This window comes from Leptodactylus fuscus, chromosome 1 (genome assembly GCF_031893055.1).
Source record: "Leptodactylus fuscus isolate aLepFus1 chromosome 1, aLepFus1.hap2, whole genome shotgun sequence".
Taxonomy (NCBI): domain Eukaryota; kingdom Metazoa; phylum Chordata; class Amphibia; order Anura; family Leptodactylidae; genus Leptodactylus; species Leptodactylus fuscus.
In genome coordinates this window covers 282,076,880-282,100,234 of record NC_134265.1, presented here as the reverse complement: position 1 = coordinate 282,100,234, position 23,355 = coordinate 282,076,880, and the positions used below count along the sequence as shown (strand labels likewise).

General features: G+C 39.6%; 1 protein-coding gene across 2 annotated transcripts in view; it reads left to right on the top strand.

Moving 5' to 3' along the window:
- Nucleotides 1-23,355, top strand: part of NR3C2 (nuclear receptor subfamily 3 group C member 2) — a 294,278-nt gene that overhangs the window by 207,238 nt on the left and 63,685 nt on the right. For both annotated transcript variants that reach the window (XM_075288112.1, XM_075288105.1), the window contains exon 4: nt 9,423-9,539. In XM_075288112.1, coding sequence (XP_075144213.1) covers nt 9,423-9,539 — 117 coding nt within the window. The remainder of the gene's footprint in view (nt 1-9,422; nt 9,540-23,355) is intronic.

Here is a 23,355-nt window from a genome sequence, read left to right as displayed (position 1 = left end):
CCCAAAAGAATGGGCCTAGTCGGGAGGGAGTGTCGCATCACGGATACAGCAGCGGATTCCGCCGCAGAATCCACGGCAAAAAAGGGCAGCTCGCTTCTTTTTTCCGCGAATGGCAAAAAAACGCTAGTGGAAAAAAGGAGTGAACAGCTTCCATTGAAGTCAATGGGAGGTGTGCTTTGGAGCCGGATTCTGAGGCGGCTTCCACGTCAAAATCTGGTCCAAAAAACCAATGTGAACTTACCCCAACAGCTCAGCAATAAATGCAAGACATCCTGCAGCCACATGTCTTGCCTCTCAAGGCATGGCTTCTTAGGATTCCGGACCAAAAAACGGGTAGCCGCAACTGAAATCTAACCAAAAAACCCCGTGTGAACTTACCCTCAAAGGTATTTTGCAGCAGGATAATGCTCATTCACACACAGCAAGAATTTACTAGGAATGTCTCCACTAGATAGCAACACTTTCTCAGCTGCCTGGTTGCTAGATTTATTGGCAATTGTGGGCAAATGTGCTGAAGGATGCCATATGTATGCCTCAATGCACAACGATATCTAATCTTAACTAGACTAGAGGCTGCTGAACAGGTTATTAGAGCCTTCTTTCTATTATACTGTCTCCAATAAACTTCTACTATTATTTTTTTTTTTCAATAATTAATATTGTAATCACATATACCATCTCTACATTCACCCATATAAAATTCCATTCAATTTCAACATAGCTTTTTTAGCCAAAGCTAAGAATGGCTACAAATGGAAAGGGAAATATATAGGAAGTTGTTAGAGTAAGTTCACACGGGCAATTTTGGTCAGGATTTTGAGGCCATATCCGCCTCAAAATCCTGACCAAAAAGACGGCTCCCATTGAAATCAGAAAAGAAGCGAGATGCTTATTCTTCAGGCCGTTTTGCCTCGCGATTCGGCCTGAAGACTCTCCATCCTCCAGACTAGGCCCATTCATTGGGCCTAATCCGGAAAAGAGTGCGCGGCTGGATGTCAGTGCAGTGCACCTGCTTTCAGTCATGGCTACCCGGTTTTTGGTCTGGAATCTGAGTAGACCTCCACCTCAGGTTCCAGACCAAAAAACCCTGTATGAAGCCTTGCAGTGCTGGATTCCTTGGTTCAAATCCCGCCAAGGGCAAAATACCATCTGCAAGGAGTTTGTATGTTCTCCCCGTGTTTGCGTGGATTTCCATCCCATACTCCAAAGACATACTGATAGGGGAAAAAAATGTACATTGTGAGCTCTACGTGGGCTCACAATCTACATTAAAAAAAAAAAAAAAAAAAAAAATCAGCAACAAATTCAGCAGCCTTTCCGCAATGTGGGGCCATAGCCGTAGTTTTTCTGAATCTCTTCGGTTGTGTTTTAGAATGTATTCCCTGTATCATAAGCTTGTGTTATACAATGAATCCAGACACAGAGAAGATGCACAGCAAAAACATTTCTCTGTTACAGATATCCACAGCCTAGTCATGAGAAATAATGAAATGTCTTGTAATTAGAAAACTGACAAGCAATTTCAGGTCGTCTTTTATATATGTAGTTGAACATACGTCCCTAATCTGCAAAATTTAGCACATGCTACATATAAACAGCTACATTAAGTTATTTACTGACGTGACACTGCCTGATATTTTTAAGACAATTTGCTGCTAAGCAGAGAGAGGGAGTTAAAAAGGAAAAACAAGCTTTCCACCCACACAGACTACTCAATCAAATGTCATTTAGCTGTGCCTGGTGACGTCTCTGCTCATTTTCTTGCCATAGTGTAAAATAACATTAAGAAAGACAATATACACAGAAATAAAGTGTTTGTATTTAGTATCACACCTAAGATGTAGCGCACTTAGACCTGGAAGTATCATTGTTTCCTTAACCATAGTCTATTTCCATTGACGCCTCAGATGCATCATCTACTCTCTTAACTCACTTAATAAAATGTTATATATTGCTGCCTCAGGCGGGTTGCCATGTTAGACAAGATCTTATAAAATTAAACTCACATTGTTTGCAAAGGTCAAAAAGTGAAGGGAAAAAAATCCTAGTACCTCTGCTTTTTAACATGAGCATGTTCATCTAATTATACTCCCTACACATACTAAAACCCTCTGAACATGGCCAGGTCACAGCTTCATAGTCCGTCCAGAGTGTACCGAGCTGCCATATGCCACCTATATAGTTCTACAAGGCTTTGCTTAACCTTTGTATGATTATAATTTTATTTAAGGGAACAAATGGAGGCATCGTCATATATAGTACAAAGCGGGTGTTCTTCCGACATACACAACAGAACTCCATATTTCAGTAAACAGCATTCATAATCCTCCATTTTTCTCCATCCAACCAGGTGGAGAAAAGAACATATATTCAAAAGGAATAAGAATGTAAAGGAAAAACTTATGCTGGGGACACGCAGAACTATATGTTGCTGTGATGTACAGTAGCGGCATATTGAATGAGATTTAGACAAATCATATCTACATGCTGCAACAAATACCTGTAGTTCAAAGCAAGCAAAAGTTGATAGGCTCAGGAGACTTCCACCAGATATTCCTTCATGTATGCCACCGCAAAAAAACAAACCAAATTTGGGTGGGTTTTGTCATTGCGGCTTTCAGTGAAGCATCCATTGTTCACCCAATGTGTTGTGTTGCCAACTTACTACTTCTCCTTCCTGCTTGACCCTCCTCTGGTGGGTGTATAGTACTGTGCAAAAGTTTTAGATGTAAGGAAAAAAATACTTCAAAGTAAGAATTTTTTCAAAAATAGAAGTGTTAATAATTAATTTTTTCAATGAACAAAATGCAAAATGAATTAAGAAAAGAGAAATGTAAATCACATAATTGGTGTCAGCGTCCTTTGTCATTAAAACAGCATCAATTCTTCTAGATACACTCCTGCAGTTTTTGTAGGAACTCAGAAGAAAGCTTCTTTCAGATATTTTGGGAAATGAACCACAGAATTTATGGGAATGTAAACTTGCTCGAATCCTTCTGTCTCTTCATTTAATCCCAGACAGACTGGATTATGTTGAGATCAGGGCTTTGTGTGTGTGAGGGGGTTCAAAGGGTGACCACACTATATATTTAGATAGTTCATTCACTTAATTCTGTTAATTGATAAAAAAAAATAAACCATTTTCTAACTTTGGAGCATTTTATCCACACCTTCAAAAACTTTTGCACAATATTGTATGCCATATTCATAGAAATATATTTGGAATGTATGATTTTTCCTGAAATCCTTAGTTGTCTGGAGAGCTGTACCTTGGAAACTGATGGATGAAGATGAATGAGTATCATTGGCATATGATGCACATTTTAAATCAATAAAGATAAATGTAAAGTAATTGCAGAAGAATTTCATGGGGACATTTAGTGTAAAGTTTTGTCACAATCTATTATTAAAGAGGGAAAGGATGTGCTCATCAGATTAGATAGAAGACACGAGAAAAGCATTGGTGATATGATTTAGTTTCCACAGTTGGTTTACCAGTTGCAATAAGAAAAATGGATGTTTTTATCTTAAAAAGTGAACTTTTCTACTTATCTGGCCCTTTACCCACTATTACAGTGTAAGTCACTATATATATATATATATATATATATATATATATATATATATATATATAGTAAGCCGATGGCTGGTCAGGTAATGGAGGGGGGAGTACATCTCACCCAGACTATTCAGGTGGGTGAGATGAGAAAACTCCAGGAATGTTTGTTCTCAGCAGACAACTTTCGTCTGCTGAGCATTTTGGTAAATGCTCAGTATTGGGCTGGATTTTTAGGATGACAGGTAGGATTGGTAGTGGGACCTGTCATACCAGCCCCCCTCCAGTCCACACTTTGGGGATGTTCTGGCAGCGACTCAGCTGCAGAGAGTCTCCTCATCAAGGAAGCTTAAGAAGTCAGCTCCAGCAGCAACACTTTGCCAGAGCTTGGCTGGAGTGCCAAACAGAGAGGTCGTTTTTGGGAGTTGTGTCCTGAATGATTCTGCTGGCTTTTGATTTCTGTTATTATAGGTGAGGTAACCTATTCTATGTTTAGTTAGAGCCTAGCCGGGCAAGTATTTATTTTTGTATTGTTTCCTTTCGTTGCTGCACTATATTTTTGAGTGAAAATAAAACTCTACCTTTGTTTTTGGACTAAAGAAACTGGACTTGTGTGTCTACGTCACCCCACCTAGCAACCCCAGACCCTGACTATATACAGTCCTATGAAAAAGTTTGGGCACCCCTATTAATCTTAATCATTTTTAGTTGTAAATATTTTGGTGTTTGCAACAGCCATTTCAGTTTGATATATCTAATAACTGATGGACACAGTAATATTTCAGGATTGAAATGAGGTTTATTGTACTAACAGAAAATGTGCAATATGCATTAAACCAAAATTTGGCCAGTGCAAAAGTATGGGCACCTCAACAGAAAATTGACATTAATATATGTTGTTATATGCACTGTATTAACATGATTGTACCCTTATAGCAACCATGCTATGTAATTATAGCCTCTTACTATAGAAGTGAAACAGATGGCATGTGATGTTAACCATGAAGGGGTCATAGCACTCATGCAAGGGCTGTAGCACCTTCAAACAGCTGACTAGCACAGTTTGCACCTTCACTGATCTTTTTCTGATGACCTATCCTGAGGACAGGTCATCAATAAAAATGATGTGAACAACCCCTTTAACAGCTCACAGAGGGTAAACATTAAAAACTGGGAAGTAAGGAATAAAGACACAGCAGCAGAGGTAAAATACTTTATTCCTAACAGAATACACTTAAGTCATTTCACAAGTAAAATTTGTATTTAAGGCTAAGGCCCCATGTAGCAAAATGCAGCAAAAAAAAAAAAAGTTGCAGAAAAACTGCAGCAGAAACACATCCACTTTTTTTACACAGTGTTTTTCATTACATTTTTGCAGTTTTCCTCTGCGGACTCTGCCCCATTATACCTACAGTATATGGAAACCGCCAATGTTTCTACAGATATAACTGAAATGTTGAGATTTTCAAAAATGTTGGTGTTTTTGAAAATGCAGTTTTTCTGCTGCAGATTTTTTTCTACCATGTTTGGATGGGATTAGCCAGAACCCCATCCACTTTTCAGGCACTGTATAACACAATGTTTTTTGTTTCCACCTCAGCCAAAACACTGCATTTTCACAGTATGGGGCCCAGCTTAAAGAAAACTTGTTACCAGGTCTTAAAATCCCAATATCATCTGATAGGTGCTGTCAGATAGCGTGTTTTGGGGTTTTGTCTAACCAGATCAGTTTAGCCTTTCCAAGGATATAAGCTTTTGCCAAGTGGGCGGCAGCATTGTGGTTTCCCTGGGGACGAGGTCCCTGTGTGCTGCATGCTACGCAGTGTTACCATACACTTGGCTAGTATACCATAATTTGTATCAACACTAAAAGGGATTATATTGTCACCATTTGGATAAACAAAACTCCAAAATGTTCAAGGTGACTGCGCCTATCAGATGAGCTATGTCTATGGGATTTTCAGAATTGGTGACAGGTCCTCTTTAACGTCATACTTTTTGGGTTTTACTAGTATGAAAGTGATCAATGTGCCTTGTATATTATCTAAAGAGCAGTCATTGTAATGTTTGCAGTCTTGTTTGTGAAACATTTCCTCCTGGAGGCTTTTAGGATTTTTCTCAGAGACTGGAGAAAGTGCCCAGCAACGGCAGTCCTACTTTAAGGCTACATCACTTTAGTTACATAACACTGTTTTACTGTCGCTCCACTCCTTCAATAAGCCAGGAAACAGATTTGGGCAGCGCCCATAAAAGTCACCATGCCAAGTCTATGGTATTGGCCTTTTGCCCGCCACCTCTTGCTGCTTGGTAACCTTTTTTTTAATTGGTCACTTATTATTAGGTGAGATTGAAGCTCTGGATAATAAACTCCTTCACTCTAGTTTCAGCACGTTTATGCTGCACTGAAACAAAACAAAGACAAAAAGCAGCCAACCATGAGAAGATCTGGAAATGTAATCACTTTTCTGCAATATTATCTTTATGCCAGTATTTGATAATCTATATTAAAGAATTAAACAAGTGTATCACTGAGCTCATTGAATTATTTCACAAGCTGAGCTATGTTTTGACTGAAGATGTTATGGTCTTACCACTTGTCTCTGCTAGGTTTCCCTATTAGTATAGAGCATCTTCCTGGTAGATGATGAGTGATAGATGGTACCGTATGACTTGCTTCACGCCATGGTATATGGAGATAAATGTGAGATGGTCTTATGCCTAAGATTTGTCCCAAATTCCAGCCCTGTGGATTCCTTATTTCCACCACGGCTTTGCTTGATGATTAACCCCAGACATAGTAAATCTAATCAGCTTGAGCCTTGAGTCACAGATTCTGCAGCTGGATCAGCTCCAGAGTCCATGGGAATATCCAACAGAACATTTCCTTATTTTTCCATCCTGGAAAAAGAAGCGTCGATGCCACAACAATGACAGATTCCAGATGGAATTTCAAGCTGCTTTTGAGAAGGAATACACCTCAAAATCAGTTGCAAATTCAGACATGTGAACGTAGCTTATAATGGCCCTTCTTCAAGCCAGGTCAGCTTTAGCAGTAGTGCTCTTTTACTTATGACAAAGCTGCGGGGTTCACATTTCCAAATGGAAGACCCCTTGATGCAGTGGCAGAAATTGTTCTGTCTGGTGCCCTCGTGCTTGCAGGCTCAGCACTATATCTACTACTTAGCGGTATTGTTTGGTACCTTGTAAGTTAGTATTGTAGTATCATGTTCAGGCTTTGAAGCAGATTCCTAAGGGTAAGTTCACATGGGGTTTTTTGGGTAGCTGCGACTGAATGCCGGTGCACTGCATCGGCATCCACTCACACACTCCGCTCCGGATTAGGCTCAATGAAAGGGCCTAGTCGGGAGGAGGGAGTGTCTTCAGACCGAATCACGAGGCGAATCGGCATGAAAAATTAGCATGTCGCTTCTTTTTTCCGGGAGCCAGAACTAATCAATGGGAGCCATTTTTTAGGTCAGGTTTTTGAGGCAGATATGGCCTCAAAATCCTGACCAAAAATCCCCGTGTGAACTTACCCTTACCTTCCAATTTAGGTAGTCAGATGTTGGTGTAAATATATTAAAGACAACAAGATTAGTAACCAAAGTATCGTGACATTATAGCACTATGTCCATGAGTTTGCCTCTCCTCCAACCATTAGTAGAGATTCCTCTTCCTGTTCAGTTACTGGTAGATGGTAGACGTTATATTGTCAGTGGGTTAAAAATAAAACTGGGAAAAAAGCAGAGGACTTTCCCTTTCAACCCATTCTACTTAGTTGAGCATGCTTTCTTACTGTTTCCTAATTTTTGTTACATTAGTGTAAATGGTAGTTACTGTACCTCCCTTCCTGACAGGAAAATATTATTTGCCGTCTACAGAATTTATACGAGTAACAGTTAATTATTTTTTTCGTTAGGTATATATTCTGCCAATATGTATAATTCAGCTGGTATTACCTTATTTAGCATAGTTATTGCTTTCTATCTGAGCCGTCATGGTCATGTGATTTCATTCTGACCTGCTGGGAAATAGATGCCTTTCTGTGCTCTCCAAAAATTACAGTCTCACTTCTAGTATGATGAAAATTCATAGGCTCTTATACACATGCTACCCCGGGGAGGGAAGGCAAAGTACTCTCACACTTCAGTTACTGATTATGATTAGAAATGGTTATGATGAGGGGGCAACACGGTGGCTCAGTGGTTAGCACTGCAGTCTTGCAGCGCTGGAGTCTTAGGTTCAAATCCTACCAAGGACAACATCTGCAAGGAGTTTGCATATTCTACCCGTGTTTGCGTGGATTTCCTTCCATACTCCAAACATATAGTGATAGGGAAAAATGTACATTCTAAGCCCTATATGGGGCTCACAATCTATATTTTTTTTAAAAAAAGGAGAAACCATTATGATGAAGACAATTTGGCCTCCTTAATAATATACTTATGGTCTCTTAGATTATATAGAAGCATTATTGAACTATTCTGCAGCAGGCAGAGATGGTACTGTGTCTAGCTGCCCATATGATGTTGTGCTAAAACTTCATGAGATGAATATCAGAGCACATAGAATTAGAATAAAAAATCAAGACTGATCAGGGAGGAAGGAATCTGAACTACATGGGTATAAGTGCAGTATACAAAGAAGAAGTGCAGAGTATGAAAGACAGTCAGGTGGCACACAGATGGAAATCGGTTGTTGTTTTTTTGTTTTGTTTTTTGCTTGACTGGTACTATAAATTATAAAATCCTGCCAGTCCCCTGTCACTTTTAGGGGAAACCTAGGAACATGTATCATATTGGTATACATTGAATTCAACAATAAAACAGAGTGCGACAAGCCTGTAAGCTACATCTATGCAGCTGATTTGGAGCCTTGTATCGCACTATATTCAGCCACTATAATGATGTATTGAGAGATTGTAAGCGCAAAATGTGAAAGCTAAAAATGACACTGTATTAAAAGGTGGACATTTATGTTAATTTTTAGAAATATGAGGAATATGGAAACATATGTCACAAAGCAGTTGTCAGCATCTAGAATATGTCATTCTCTAACGTTTAAAGGAGGATTCTGGGAATACACAAAGATTTTGAACAGAACAAGTTTTTATTTGAAAAATATTTTTGGGCAGTGTAGATAATACTTTATTAATTCCGTCAAGGAAATGAAACATTAGGGTATGGTCTTCCATCTTCTGGGGAACCTGGGGCAGTCCCAAAGCCCAGCCTTAGCTTTTCACAGCGGGTTTGCAAGTATGAGGCCTCACACCACAAATTCCCTGTTGATTCAGCCACAAAAGATTGAGTAGTATGCTTCTTCTTTTAAAAAAACAAAACAATGGAAAGCAGATTCCACCCGGCTTCCACTGTAAATTCCATCATTTGGATATACCCTTACAATGTAAGGGCTGATGTATGCCGACATATTCAGTGTAGTATATAACAAGGCTTCCAGGGGTACCTATGTTATCTAGTCATTATGCTGCTTTTTTAGGTGATTGTGTTTGCCCCTGCATGTGTGCCACTTAGATGTACATTATAGCTGTTTATCCTGCTGAAAGTAGAAAGGGATAATTGAGATAGCTGCTCAGTGAATGACATCATTGTAAGAAATGTAAATTACAATCCCTCAAACATATATATTTCATTGCAATCTGCGCTGTATCCATCAATGTCAGTATATTTTTCTGTACTGTGTCCAAGTTCTTGCTTCGATGTCACCACATTCCACATTTCTCATCAGTTTTGACTGCCTCATCTTTTTTAATCGTATTAATCTTGAAGTGAAGATTTACAAAGCAATGTATGTACTTCAAATGTGAAAGCATTGAGATGGAAAATAATTCCTCTTTGTGTATTTTCAGGGCAGCACAGCTATCTCTGTGCAGGAAGGAATGACTGCATTATTGACAAGATTCGGAGGAAGAATTGTCCTGCATGCAGATTACAGAAGTGTCTCCAGGCTGGGATGAATTTAGGAGGTAAGGAGCAATACAAAGCCTTGCACATTGTGTGTTAGCCTACATATACATGTTTGTCAGCGGACTGGAGCAAATTATCATACATGACTGAATAACTTTTTATTTTTTTTTATTCGGTTTATTGAGCTCACTATGTAATACAGTGTATACTGCAATAAACATTGCAAGCATATCAAAAAAGTCACAAGGAAACTCTGCAAGTGTTTATTGAACATGGCATATAAATGAAATTGCCTAGACAGCTTTAAGGCAGAGAAATAAACAATTATATAAGAATAATGTGAATAATACAGTATATTGCTCTAAATAACCTATATAGTCCCATCTACAAATTCCCACAAGTATTGAGGAGAGACCTGATCTCATGGAGCCAGGCTAATAGAGAGTCAACAGGGATTCGCACCAGACATCCCAGACTTTCAAGGCTTAAGGCAGCCCCTATTCTTATACGCCATTCCAAATGGAATGGTTCTGTTGACTGGTTTCCTCCACTGGTACACAAAGGGTCATTTATCTTCCATTCCACCAATCGCTTATAGACTTTCTAGTAAAAAATGATGTCTCTCAGGAAGACACAGATATGATGTGGCCTTGCTGATTCCTCAAAGAGACCTAGCAAGCACACTTTATTGGTACAGATATCATAAGTAAGCCAGATAACGTAGATATACCTCATCCAAAAATGAGCTAACGTAGGTAGATTCTTATATGCCAAAACCTAGTTTGTGGCCTGGTACAGCGATGGCACCTGTTAGGCAGGAATCTACCTAGTTTGTGCAGGTGTGTTGGGGAATGAGAACAGTGGTGTAGAAATACAGTTGTGTTGTATGGTTGCTTATTGTTGGGGATACACTGAATGGAGATTTTTAAGCTTCTTTCCAATCTTCAGCAGATAGATTACACATTATTGTTTTCCACAGTCAGTTGCATGGAGATGATCCTGGCTCCCAGGAGGTGGAAATCCCAAACAGAGGATACTGCGACGTAGGGCATGGTGTCTGTAAACTGGTTTTTAAGTACAGGGCCCAACTGTAAATATCTGTATAATGAGAGATGAAAGGTTTCCTGTAATTGTGTAAAGGACCTGAGGTCACCACTGGCATATACATGACCTAGAATCAAATAGATTTGGAAATATTGACTGGTGCAATAATGGCACCCTTGAGGGAAGGTGATATTGGGACATACCTTATATCTCACTAAACCTGACACAACAGTTTATAGAGCAAGAGCATCCAGCGCAGAAATAGAATTGATTGTTCTACCATTGGCCACAATGCAGTAATGCCCAAGTAAAAGGCCATATTATATTCCACACTAGTTAGCTGGTCGGCTGTGCCCATAAGGAAAGGAATCTCAGCTGTCCTGCCAAGAAGTATAGCTAAATATCTGTTATATGCTGTAGGTCTATGGACTTCACACAGTGCACATAGCACTGAGGCTCATAAATTACATATCTTACTGCTGAGTTCAATGCAGACACAAATAGTAGAAGCTTCAAATATGACATTTGGTATTACGAGAACCTATGAGCTCTAGTCTTTGTGACTTTGCAAACTCTTTGGAGACATCCTGTCAGCCTGTCTTAACTTGTCTATTTTAGTAAATGTTTGCATTCTTAATGAAATATCACACCTGAAGCACTGATATAGAACTCTAGAGTTGTTATGATCCTCTGTGATTCCTCCTGGAAATTTGGGGATAATTATGTTTCTACGCAATTTTAATATAACAATTCTGTTATAATTAAATGTTGTACCGTTCCTCTGTTATTCCTCCTAAACCTACAGTATAAGTACCTGGGTGTGCTCCTCAATAATAAGCTGGACTGCACTGAGCACATGGATGCGCTGCACAGAAAGGGTCACAGCAGGCTCTACCTGCTCAGGAGGCTGAGGACCTTTGGAGTCCAGGGGCCACTTCTTAGGGCCTTTTTCAACTCTATGGTAGCATCAGCCATGTTCCTCAGAGTGGTCTGCTGGGGGAGTAGCATACCAGTCAGGGATAGAAATAGACTTGACAGGCTGATCAGAAGGGCCAGCTCTGTCCTGAGGAGCCCCCTGGACCCAGTACAGGTGGTGGGTGATAGAAGGATACTGTCCGTGGTGAGCTCCATGCTGGAGAACAACTCCCATCCCATGTAGGGACCGTGATAATACTGGGTCGTACTGTCAGTGCTTCACCCCAAGTGTGAGAAGGAGTGTTATTGAAGATCCTTCCTCCCAACTGCAGTCAGGCTATATAATCTACATCAGGCTAAGCAAAAATCACTCCGCATAGAGAACTAAATGATCCTGAAGTCTTTATTTTTAGTTGTTATAACTCCTAGTATCTTTTTCTATCTGCAATGAGCTTGTATGTGTTCTTTCTTGTAATATATTACTGTATTATCTATGCTGCTGTAACTCTGAATTTCCCCATGGAGGAACTATGAAAGGATTATCTTATCTTATCTAAAAACAAAACAAAAAAAACTATAAATAAATCAATAACTGGGTGTTACTAGTTGGGAACTTGGCCGAAACCAGTCTTAGGATGCATTCACACTGAGTATACGCTGACTGATTCTGAACGTTAAAACACGTTCAGAATCAGCGCGTACAAAGCAGATCCCACACACATTGAAACCAATAGGGAAAAAAAGCAGCCCATTCATTTCTATGGGAAGCGCACGTATGCCGGCTCCCATTGAAATGAATGGGATCTGCTTTGTACGCGCTGATTCTGAACGTGTTTTAACGTTCAGAATCAGTCAGCGTATACTCAGTGTGAATGCACCCTAAGGGCCCGTTATCACAAAGTAACACGGCACTCATTCTGACACGTAAACACGTGTCAGAGTGAGCGCTTCAAAACAGAATTCCATTGACTTCAATGGGTGCCGTCTTACGAGCTACACATTGAAATCAATGGCTTAAAAAGCCTCCCATTGATAGCATAGCGTGCGTAAGACGGCACCCATTGAAGTCAATGGGATTTTGTTTTGAATCGCTCACTCTGACACGTGTTTATGTGTCAGAATGAACACTGCATTACTTTGTGAGAACGGGCCCCAACATTGTCCAGCCAGTGTTAACAGAGCCAGTGCAGAAACACACCAGTTGGAAAAGAAAAATGGTAACACCCAGTTATCAATTTGTTCATAGATTTCTAGGAGGAATAACAGAGAAACTACACAACGCAGAGATATAACATAATTAAAACAAACTACAATATAGGAAAGTTGGAAACAATTTTTTATTGCTCAGATCCTTATGAAAAAAAATAGGGCATGTACCAGACGTCCGCTTTCCATATTATTATTCATGGTGCTCAGCAGTGAAAAAGATGCACAGCCCACTATTAAAATACAAAGGAGGAAAAGACCACAGGGTAGCGGCACTCACTGTTTGTGGAAAATAATCCTCCTTTATTCTTTGCTCACATAGCAGGTTTACTACATACAAGATGCTCCTCTATTACACTTCATCTGGGGCCAGAAGACATGTACCAGGAGCGTCCTGCATGTTGTAAATCTGCTATGAGCAAAGAATAAAGGAGGCTGTCCTCGATTGAGAGACTATAACCTGGTAATAATCCCAGCGTCATTGCTAAACAAAGGCCTCTTGGAAGGTCGGGCATGAGGCTAAAGGGAGCAGCCATTATTGGGTTATTTCACTGGAATCCTGTCTTAAGACAGGCTTGCACATTCCAGTGAGCGCCCTCTATTGGTTTGCAACAATGAGGCAGCAACTGTCTTCCTAATTACATCATGGAAGGCGGATTTGCATATTCTTCCCATAGTTCCTTGCAAAGTGGAGTGCTAAAGGCTTAACAAGTCTCCACACACCTATATGGTGGTCTCTCCCTAAGGAGTGACAATATCCCCCGAACCCTGTCTAAGCCTCTCACCTCTACCAGGTTATAGTCCTCTCTACATTGGGCTGATGAGATCCAACCAGATCGAAACAGCTGTCCTCGATTGAGAGACTATAACCTGGTAATAATCCCAGCGTCATTGCTAAACAAAGGCCTCTTGGAAGGTCGGGCATGAGGCTAAAGGGAGCAGCCATTATTGGGTTATTTCACTGGAATCCTGTCTTAAGACAGGCTTGCACATTCCAGTGAGCGCCCTCTATTGGTTTGCAACAATGAGGCAGCAACTGTCTTCCTAATTACATCATGGAAGGCGGATTTGCATATTCTTCCCATAGTTCCTTGCAAAGGTAAATGAGCAGAGGGAAATACACTGATAGCAGATCTAGATACCCTGTAAAGCAGTATGAGTACTCAATAGGTGTCAACAATATCCATAAATTAGAGGTTCTTTTATACACTATATATAGCAGAGCTGAAGTTGTTCTTTACCCATGTGGAAGTGCATTGTTAATGCTGTAGATACCCCTCTAGTCCCATGGTGGGGCAGATTACAGGCTCTGCCTTCTACTCTTCTTCTCCTTTATAGTATCATATCAGCCATACTGATGCGTACTGCATGGCTGAACAGTAGATTTATCTTTATTGTAACACTACATTGTTCTATATCAGGTTTGCAGAAAAAGACAGCGCCTTTTATTAGCTTTGATAACAGCATAACATATTATTACTTTTTAGTTTTGGTTGATGAAGAACTATACTTTTCGCCTGACTCACGCTGAGACCGTGATTAAATAAATGTCTGTTGCTATTAGATAATAATTAATTCTCATAACTAAGTGATCCATGTCCTTAAAAGTTCTGCTGGAATTGTCAAATTTCCTAATGATTGGTAATAACTATTAAGTAGCATTTGAAGGCAGTAAATTGAGCACAATTCTAGAAGCTTCACAACTTATTTATTTTGTGTTGCCTCACAGAAATTAACAATTTTCACATTAAATTACCAGTCAGTTTTTCCTCCATGGCCGACGAGTAGGGCAATCGTAATGAGAATAATTGCAGTAATAATAGTTTTAATTTATATAGCACCAACATATTCCGCAGCACTTTGCATATCAATATTATAGGATTAAATACAATAATTTCTTTTTGTACCCAATGCTTGTAAGGGCACATTCACATCATGTTTCTTTGCGTCTGTTAAACAAGTCCACTAAAAATGGGTGTCAACAGAAGGTCATCTGTTTGCATAGAGGGACACTGCTAAATACACAGATCTGTTACTTACTGTTTTCTTTGTAAATGTATTGCCTTCCATTGGCATCAGTTTGCATCTGGGTTGAGCTGAACTTGAGATTTCAGGATCATTTTTAAATCCGATTTCTGATCATTTTCCATTCGAACCCGATCCTGATCCCAATTCCAATCCCAATGCAAGTCAATGGGATTTTTCTAATAATCGAAGATCGGATTTTAAAAACGATCCTATTCACTACACAGCATGGAGTCTAAAAATTGAACGCTTTAATTGTTAGACTCCATGCTGTGTAGTGATTTAAAAAAATCATCTGGCTACTTAGTCTCGCCTGGTGTCCACTTACCTGCACAGAAGCGCTACCGCTGGTCCGGTCCCCGCTGTTCTCGCTCCTCTTTTCGCTCCTTTTCTCACCTCGCTGCCCTGCCTTCCAGGTTAGTGTTACAGACCTAGGAAGACAGCGGGGCTTGTGGCTTAGGAGAGTGTGGGTGGGTAAAGGGCCACAAGCCCCGCCTTCTTCCTAGGTCTGTAACACTTAGCTGGGAGGTGGGGACAGCGAGGCAAGAAGAGGAGCGAGAACAGCGGGGAGCGGTAGCAATCTGTGCAGCTACTAGAGATGTTAGCTAGCTCCCATTAGAATGAATGGACTTAGCCGGCGCGCAGGAGGTTAAGCGGCCGGACGCCAGCTGCATCCATTCATTCCCATGGGACCTAGATAACATTGTTAGCTTTTCCCACAATGCTTGGCCAGTAGCAAAGCATTGTGGGAAATAACCTCTGACCTCGATCCCGCCTAAAAAGATCAGGATCGGAATTCCGATCGCGATCGTGAAATTTACGCGATCGCCGATCAGAATCCGATCTTTTCTGATCCCGATCGCTCAACCCTATTTGCATCCATTACTAGTGAATCAATTAAGAGGGTTAAATTAAAGAAAATATATGAATGGAGTCTAAGACATTATTTATGATTGTTATGGTAAAAATAAAAAAAAAATTGTAGATTTACAGTATATTTTGAATAACCATGCTGGCCGCATTGTGGCTTCAGGACAATGTGTGAGTTATTGGTCTCTTTCATGTGGCTGGTGAGTACACATCCCCTTGCTAAACAACTGGCCAGGATTTAAGTGAGACAGTCCTGGACTCTTGGCAGTTGCTTGTAAGCCACAGATCTGTCATATTATTCCCAAAATTGTTTTCTTTAATGCTAAATTCTGCAGAGATTATAAAAGGATGATCGATGTGTTGTATTATAGGAGCACTGTGACTAGCGGATTGGTACTTACACTGTAGTGGCTGCTGTACATGTTTAGTCAATTATATTGCTAAATCTGTCTGGGCACTGTTATTGACAAATTATTTAGTTGGGGCTCTAATGGATAACACTTCTGCACTTCTACATGGGCACATCAGTGGAGATTCATTCCAATGTACAGTATGTAGCTCTATATTGGCAAATTATGGCCAGAATCAATGCTGGCATCCAGTGTGGGGTTAACATGAAGGCTAAATGTGAAATGTTTGTCAATGCATTTGCTTATTTTGCAACCACAACTAAAGGACATTATTCATAACTGTGTGGTTTTTCTTTGTCAGGAGATCATACTCACCTCAGTGTTAGTTTCTGTAGTGTGGATCACCTAAGATAAGCTAAAATTATTAAGAGTTTTAAACCTCTTAAAGGGGTCAGACACTTTCAGACCAATATTGAGAGACCAATGTTATTGTTTGTATAATAAAAAGTTGTACAATTTTCCAATATACTTTCTGTATCAATTCCTCAAAGTTTTCTAGATCTCTGCTTGCTGTCCTTTATGCTTACACCCAGTGGATAAAAGTCAGTCCATGGTCATGTGATATACAGTCCATGGTCATGTGATGGACACACAGGTGCATCTGCCTGGTAACGAGCTGTGCACCTGTGTGTTCATCACATGACCATGGACTGCAGATCACATGACCTTGGACTGATTTTTTTTTCACTGGGAGGAGAATAAATGACAACAAGCAGAGATCTAGGAAACCTTGAGGAACTGATACAGAAAGTGTATTAGTATTGCGGTTCATACTAGACTGTATGCCAGTTTTAATAAATCATCTTGGTGTTTAGAATGAGCACCGTTATTTTAAACTGTGAATTTTTTTATGAAAACAGTTTTAATTTTAGTTCTATTATAATCGGTGTTAGCCATTCTGGTGACGCTATAGTTCTGCACCTGCCTAAAAGTTTACCTTTTGTTCATCCATAATTTTTATCATATTTTTACAATATACATGAAAAAGGGAAGGTAAACTCTTAGCTGCCTGTTGCTGACCCCAGAGGCCATTTAAAGAGGACCTTTTGCATCCATATCACAATGCTGGAGATATTGGTGCCTTTCCCCTTTGTCAAAAGGGCGGGCTTTACAGCATGTCAGGGAGGGGGAGGGCTTGCACACTGCCCAGTGATGACTCTAGGCCTTTTGGCCCTTCTGACAGTGGGGAGATATTCATGCCAAAATTACCTGCACCGACATCTCCAGTAGCGGGTCACATACCAGGAAAGCTGACAATGCGCTGAATTCATAATATCACACATCAATGAGGACATGAAAGGTCCTCTTTAAGATGCTACTCCAGTTTGGGGCAAATATAGCTGAATACCGCTGTGTACAGATATGCTCGCTGTTAGTGGCAATGGACAGCTGTGTATTTAACTCTCCTGCCTCTTAAAGAATCCGTACTTCACCTATACTGCCTTGTTATAGCAAAAAAAAAACCTAATGTATGTGTGATACAATATATCTAACTGATACACTTTGTGGAAAGGCGTTCAACATTGTATGTCAGTAAGTCTGCCTAGACTCAAGTTTAACTAGGTGGAGTTTCACAACCCATAAAATGTATGCACATAATAACATGCTCAGAATAACCACTTAAATCATATTTATAGTAACCATTAATCTTCTCCTAGGCATGTCGATCATATCTCTGCTATATACAGCAGGGTTTGGACTGAAATCACACTAAGCAGTGATTTTATATAATTATATTTATCTTCTTCACATGTGAATTTTCTTATTAGACTTTTATGCAATAGATACTGAAACAATGGACCAAGTACCAGTGTATTCTTAAATTGCCCTAAAACAAACAAGTATAACATAGCGAAGGGGGGCGGGGGACAACATAGCTGTTGGGAAGATGATGAAATTAGAAAGACTTACTGTAAGTAACACAAAAATTAGATTTAGATATTTACAGAATTGTAAAAATCCTAACAATTAATGGACCTTATTATTAGAAATGTACTTCTGGTCACAGATTACTTATTTCCCCCTTATTTTGCCACCTTTAATTTGTCTCAAATTTGATTAAAGGGCGTGTCCAGTTTTTAAAAAATGTGGGCCAAATAACAGATTGCACAAATATTAAACACTTCCTAATATATATATCCTGTTTAAAGTCAGCACCTGATTTATTTTCTGGTCATTGAACATTGCTGTTATGTTTCATTTGCAAACCCATTAGCCCCCCCCCCCCCAATTGAAACATCACAGCATGTGACCTACTTGCCCCTTGAAGTCACTCCTTGGAGTGATTTATAGCCTGGTCAGGTGTGCAGAGGAGTACAATGCTGCATGGACTGAAGAAGTGAAACACAATACAGACACTGTGACACAAAGCAGACCTGTTGCAGGAGGAGGGGGGTACACAGAGTGAGAGCAGGCAGATGAATCATGGGAAATGTAGTTTGTCCACAAATTCACTGCATGTAAATTACAGTGATACAAGGAGCAGCAAGTAAAATAAAGCCAAGCATAGGGTGCAGGTGCACAAGGGAACAGTATCTAGCTCTGTTGTGGATGTATTTGCATTTCTGGAAGCTAGATATCCCCTTTAAAGGTTCTAATTTCTCATGAAACCATTTCAATATAATAACACAACATTCTAACATAGGCTATGACAGGTTGCAACACACAACATAACCACGAGTTGTCCACATAGATGAAGGGAATTAAGAGTGGTGGCCATAAGTCATGCAACTTTACAATGCATCATAAAACAATATTGTCTTGAAAAGTTAATTGTCTCATTGCACACATATCAGGACATTTCCAGAGAAGAAGAAAATAAAGGAGGGCACATCTATAACAGATTTTATTTATTACATTGATGAAACAATTTTGAAGTAATTGGTTTGTGAAGTGTCAGGTCCATAGGAAAACAAGAGTCTCTTTCCCCAGCTTTCCTTGCTGACACTCTGACTCTTGATTACATGAGTGACTCCAATCGGACCTTAATCCAAAGTAGAGTGGAGTTGGTGATATCATAGAGAGCCAGAGTGGCAGCAGCGAAGCTTGAGAAATGAGACTTATCCCCCCCCGTTGTGCTCTGCTATATAGTAAGCAAATTTATAAAATAAAAATTTCATCCCCATATAACCCTTTTAAAGATGTTTTTTGGGATTATAATATTAATTACTGTGGGGTAATTATGACCTAAATCAGAATCACAATTCATTGAATGTTTTATTTTTACGATTAGTGAACAATTATTTTGGGACACTCCCCTTATGCATGCCACACCTCTATTTATATGCCTCACCGTGCCACTGACTTGACTTTTGGTTATTCACATATCAGTAATCCTGATTGGATAGTTAGTGACTATATTCTTTAACCAATGTCATTGTGAGACAGGAAAGCATAGATGTAAAGTAATTGGTATAAGCAATGTGAGCAAATTTCACAACGATTAATTAAGCTGATTTTCATTTTTGATTATTTTTTTGATTTATATTGCCCAGCCCTAACTCTTTGGTGTTTACATTGGAGTGCTGTACATTGTATAGTGGCTGTACTTGGTATTGCAGCTCATCCCTTTTCATCTGCAGGATGAGCATGAGACAAATGGACATCATGTTACTACCGAGTTTCCCTGAAAATAAGACAGTGTCTTATATTAAATTGTCGTCCAAAATATAGGAGCTATCTTATTTTCGGGGGACGTCTTATGACAACTAGCAGTCATGCCGGCACTAACTTAGCGGAGTGTCAGCATGACTGCCGGTTGTAGGTAGGGGAGGGGGGGAAGGTATCATACTTACCTTTCCCATCTTCATAGTAGCGCTGGTGCTGCTGTTCGTCCCGGCAGTGGTGGGCGGGACTTAGCGAGCCTTCAGGGGGCGGGGCTTAGCGATCCTTACTTCACTGACACAGCTGCCTCTTCTGTATGCCGGCTGCTGCCTCTTCCTCTGGGATGAGCTGGGAGAGCTCATCCTACAGCAGCAGGGACAGTGGACACAACAGCAGAGGCAGCAGCCGGATTTCCTGTGCACACCGAGCACATCGCACAGTGTTCAGTCGGCTGCAAAGATTTTTGGGCATGCCTTATTTTCGGGGGTGCCTTATATTAGGCAATTCAACAGAAACCCCCGCATGCCTTACTTTTGGGGGGTGTCCTACTTTCGGGGAAACCCGGTAGCAGCCTGAGAAGAGTAAGTGGAGCTGAATATCATAGCCCCAGCAAATCCGTTTATGGACATCAAAAATTCCCTTTGTATAAAGTTTTTCTTTAATGGAGAAAGCATATTTCATCCCACCTTGAAAACTATATCTTATAAAGCCAACTTCTATTCGCCCATAGTATAACCACAAAGCCTACTGCAAAAGAGATGCAATTTGCTGACTGACCACTTACTCGAGGCTTCATTTTAAGAAAGTCTTTATTTGTGCAACAATTGAAAGGATAGTGTTGGCATGGCCTGAATGATCTTTCTTACAATACACAGAAGTGGATCAGTGATTCAGCCACAGTCATGAAACTGTCTATTTTATTAATGAGGCAGAAACCTGAAATACGTTTTCCCCGTCCCTGCTTTAATATAATATCCCTTATTATCTCTTAGGAGGTCACCTTAAATGCCCTCTCCGACTAGGGCTGAGTAAGATGAATACTTGGGCATTAGTATGAAAGAAGACTTTTACATGTTCTTTTTCCTGTCTTTCATGCGATTTGTGTCTTTTTTAGACCTATTAAATCGGAATTCCTATATATAATAAATAAATAACATAATGTGAAGATGAATACCTCGGTGGATCTAATTAAATTAGTATAATTTATTTTACACTGTACTTTGCTGCGTTCTGCAGATTTAAGTTTGGGAAAGTTTAATGTGTTTCAGCAAATGTTCAGAGACAAACCGTAAAAAGGCAGAAAGAACATCTAAAGTGTTTCTTCAAGGAACCTACACATTCAATTTGCAACTTGTAATTGGTGACTACGCCATGCTTCCCATTGCCATCGGTAGGGTTAGTCTTTATACTGTCAGTGAATGTGCAGTTGCCTTCTATAATTGGTAAACATTTCATTGTTGAAGGCTGTATATATGAATCCCTTCTTAAAAGCTTTTGCTAAAGCATTGTAACCTCTATATTTGCTTTGGCAATAATATTACAGTACTTGGCATGTAACAAACCATTGGTAGCTGGAGAGGACTCACTATATTTTGTTAGGTATGTCAATTTGATTCAGAAACACAAAATGAAATCTGAAATTATTATTTGTAGAAAAAAAAGACCCTTTAAATTGGAAGAATTGTCCACTCAAAATACTTTAGAACCTCTTAGGCTCTATCTATACTCCTTTCTATGGTCATGACTAAGAGGACTTAAACTTCGATATACACTTTTTATGGTACTTGTACAGGTGACTGTCGGTACTGTGCTAATGTGAAAAAGTCATCGAAAGGGTTAAATAGTGACTGTGACAGCTAAATGTTTTCAGTGTGAGGAGGCGTTCTCTGTCATCAGCACCCCTGCAAACACAATCACCGGGTGCCAATGGGTTTACATTGTAGGCTGTATCATAATGAAAGACCCCAGGTCTGCCATCTGCATATGCCTATTAGGCTGCACCAGTTAGATTGCCTGTCAATTATGTAAACAATCAGTGTCATTGATATGCCATAATTGTGTCCAATGGGAGTACTTAGTTTAGTTGTTAAGGTGAAATTTTTGAACAATTCAGTCTATCATTCAACGACGCTGATAGACATTGAAAACATTTGGGGCACTGGTTGTCCACTAGTAGCGGAAGTGGTCCTTCAAGGTGCAGTAACCATTATAACTTAAAATTATTGTAAAATACAGGTAAAACAATTCTTTACATATAAAAGTCAGAAATGGCTGTTGAAAACTATAAGTTAGTTTCTATGCAGACAACATGAGCTTCTTCAGTGACCTGTACACCCAGTCTACCTGAAAAATAAATGGAGCTGTCCTCAGCTGCTGTCCAAAGGAGTAGCCCTTTCTGACACAAGTAGAGGACAGTAAAGAACTTGGAGTACTGTACTGTCAGTCTAGGGCATGATTCGCAGATCAGCAGTGACTGAGGCTATTATAACTGGCCACTATACACACACACACACACACACACACACACATATATATATATATATATTATTCTTTTCTCTATATTTTAGTCTTATGGTGAACAGGTAATACCGCAATGGACCAAATAATGCTACAGTTATAGAATTATACCACAATTCTGAACACTAGCGCAATATTGTGACCAGTTACCCCAACACATCAGAGAAATAAATACAGTATAGCCTTTTACAATCCAAGAAAGTTCTCAATAACACGACTTAAGAGAACTAGTTTGATTTTCTGAACATTCTTATAATATATTTTTTTTCTAATAACCAAGCCACAGCAAGGGCAATGAAAATGTATAGAAATGAGAAAACTGTAGATGACTGATTTTCTAAACTCATACAACTCCCTCCCAAATGCCTGGCTCTGTGTACAAGACTGAGGGATAGACACCATATGGTCTGTCCTGTGAAATCAACCAGGCGTAGCCCAAGGAGATAATTCCATCTGTCACAAAAAAAAAAAGAAGAAGATTGTGCTGATTCACAATGGAAGCAAGCTATTTTTTTTTAGGTTTATGTTATTTGCAGTCTATAATTATAAAATGTAATAAATTCAGCATTTCAAATAAACAATTTTATTTTTCATTTATCAAAAATAATACTACAGCATTGTGCATACAATACTCACCATACACTAGTGTAGTGACTGTACTTTATTCATTAGTGTTTGCTATCTGGAATGTCCAGTCTTTCATGTTCTATGTAGAGAATATTGACTAACGCTAGGTTCACATTAACATTCAAGTTCCCATTCTTCAGGTCCGCTCAGGAACCCAAAAACGGAAACCCTATCCGCTTAAAAAGCAGTTACCCATGGAAAGCCGCAGACTCCATAGACTATAATGGGTTCCGCCAGGTTTCCGACTGAAATTCTGCTTACAGGAGTCCCTGCACAGTTACTAAACGCTAGTGTGACAGCAGCCTAAGATGTAAAGTTTGCTGATAATGCTATAAAATCTACTGTGTTATTCAGGCGTGTCTTTCTTTACCTATACCGTTGGCTTAACACAATGTATCCTAAGATATCTGGCATGTATAGTCAAAAAAACTAAATCTGATTTTGCAATAATGGGTTAGGAATTGTTAATGCGTTATGTGTTTATGTGTGGCCAACCAGAGATTCTGATGTAAATTGCCACATCAAAGGTTTTTCTAGCATGTCACGATAATGTGTTATTGAATTTGTAGTTAGAAGCCGGACTCCTGCATGACATGTAATAGTGGACACCTCTGTATATATTGTATGGATTAAATTAGTAGTTGAGTCTTCACAAGTA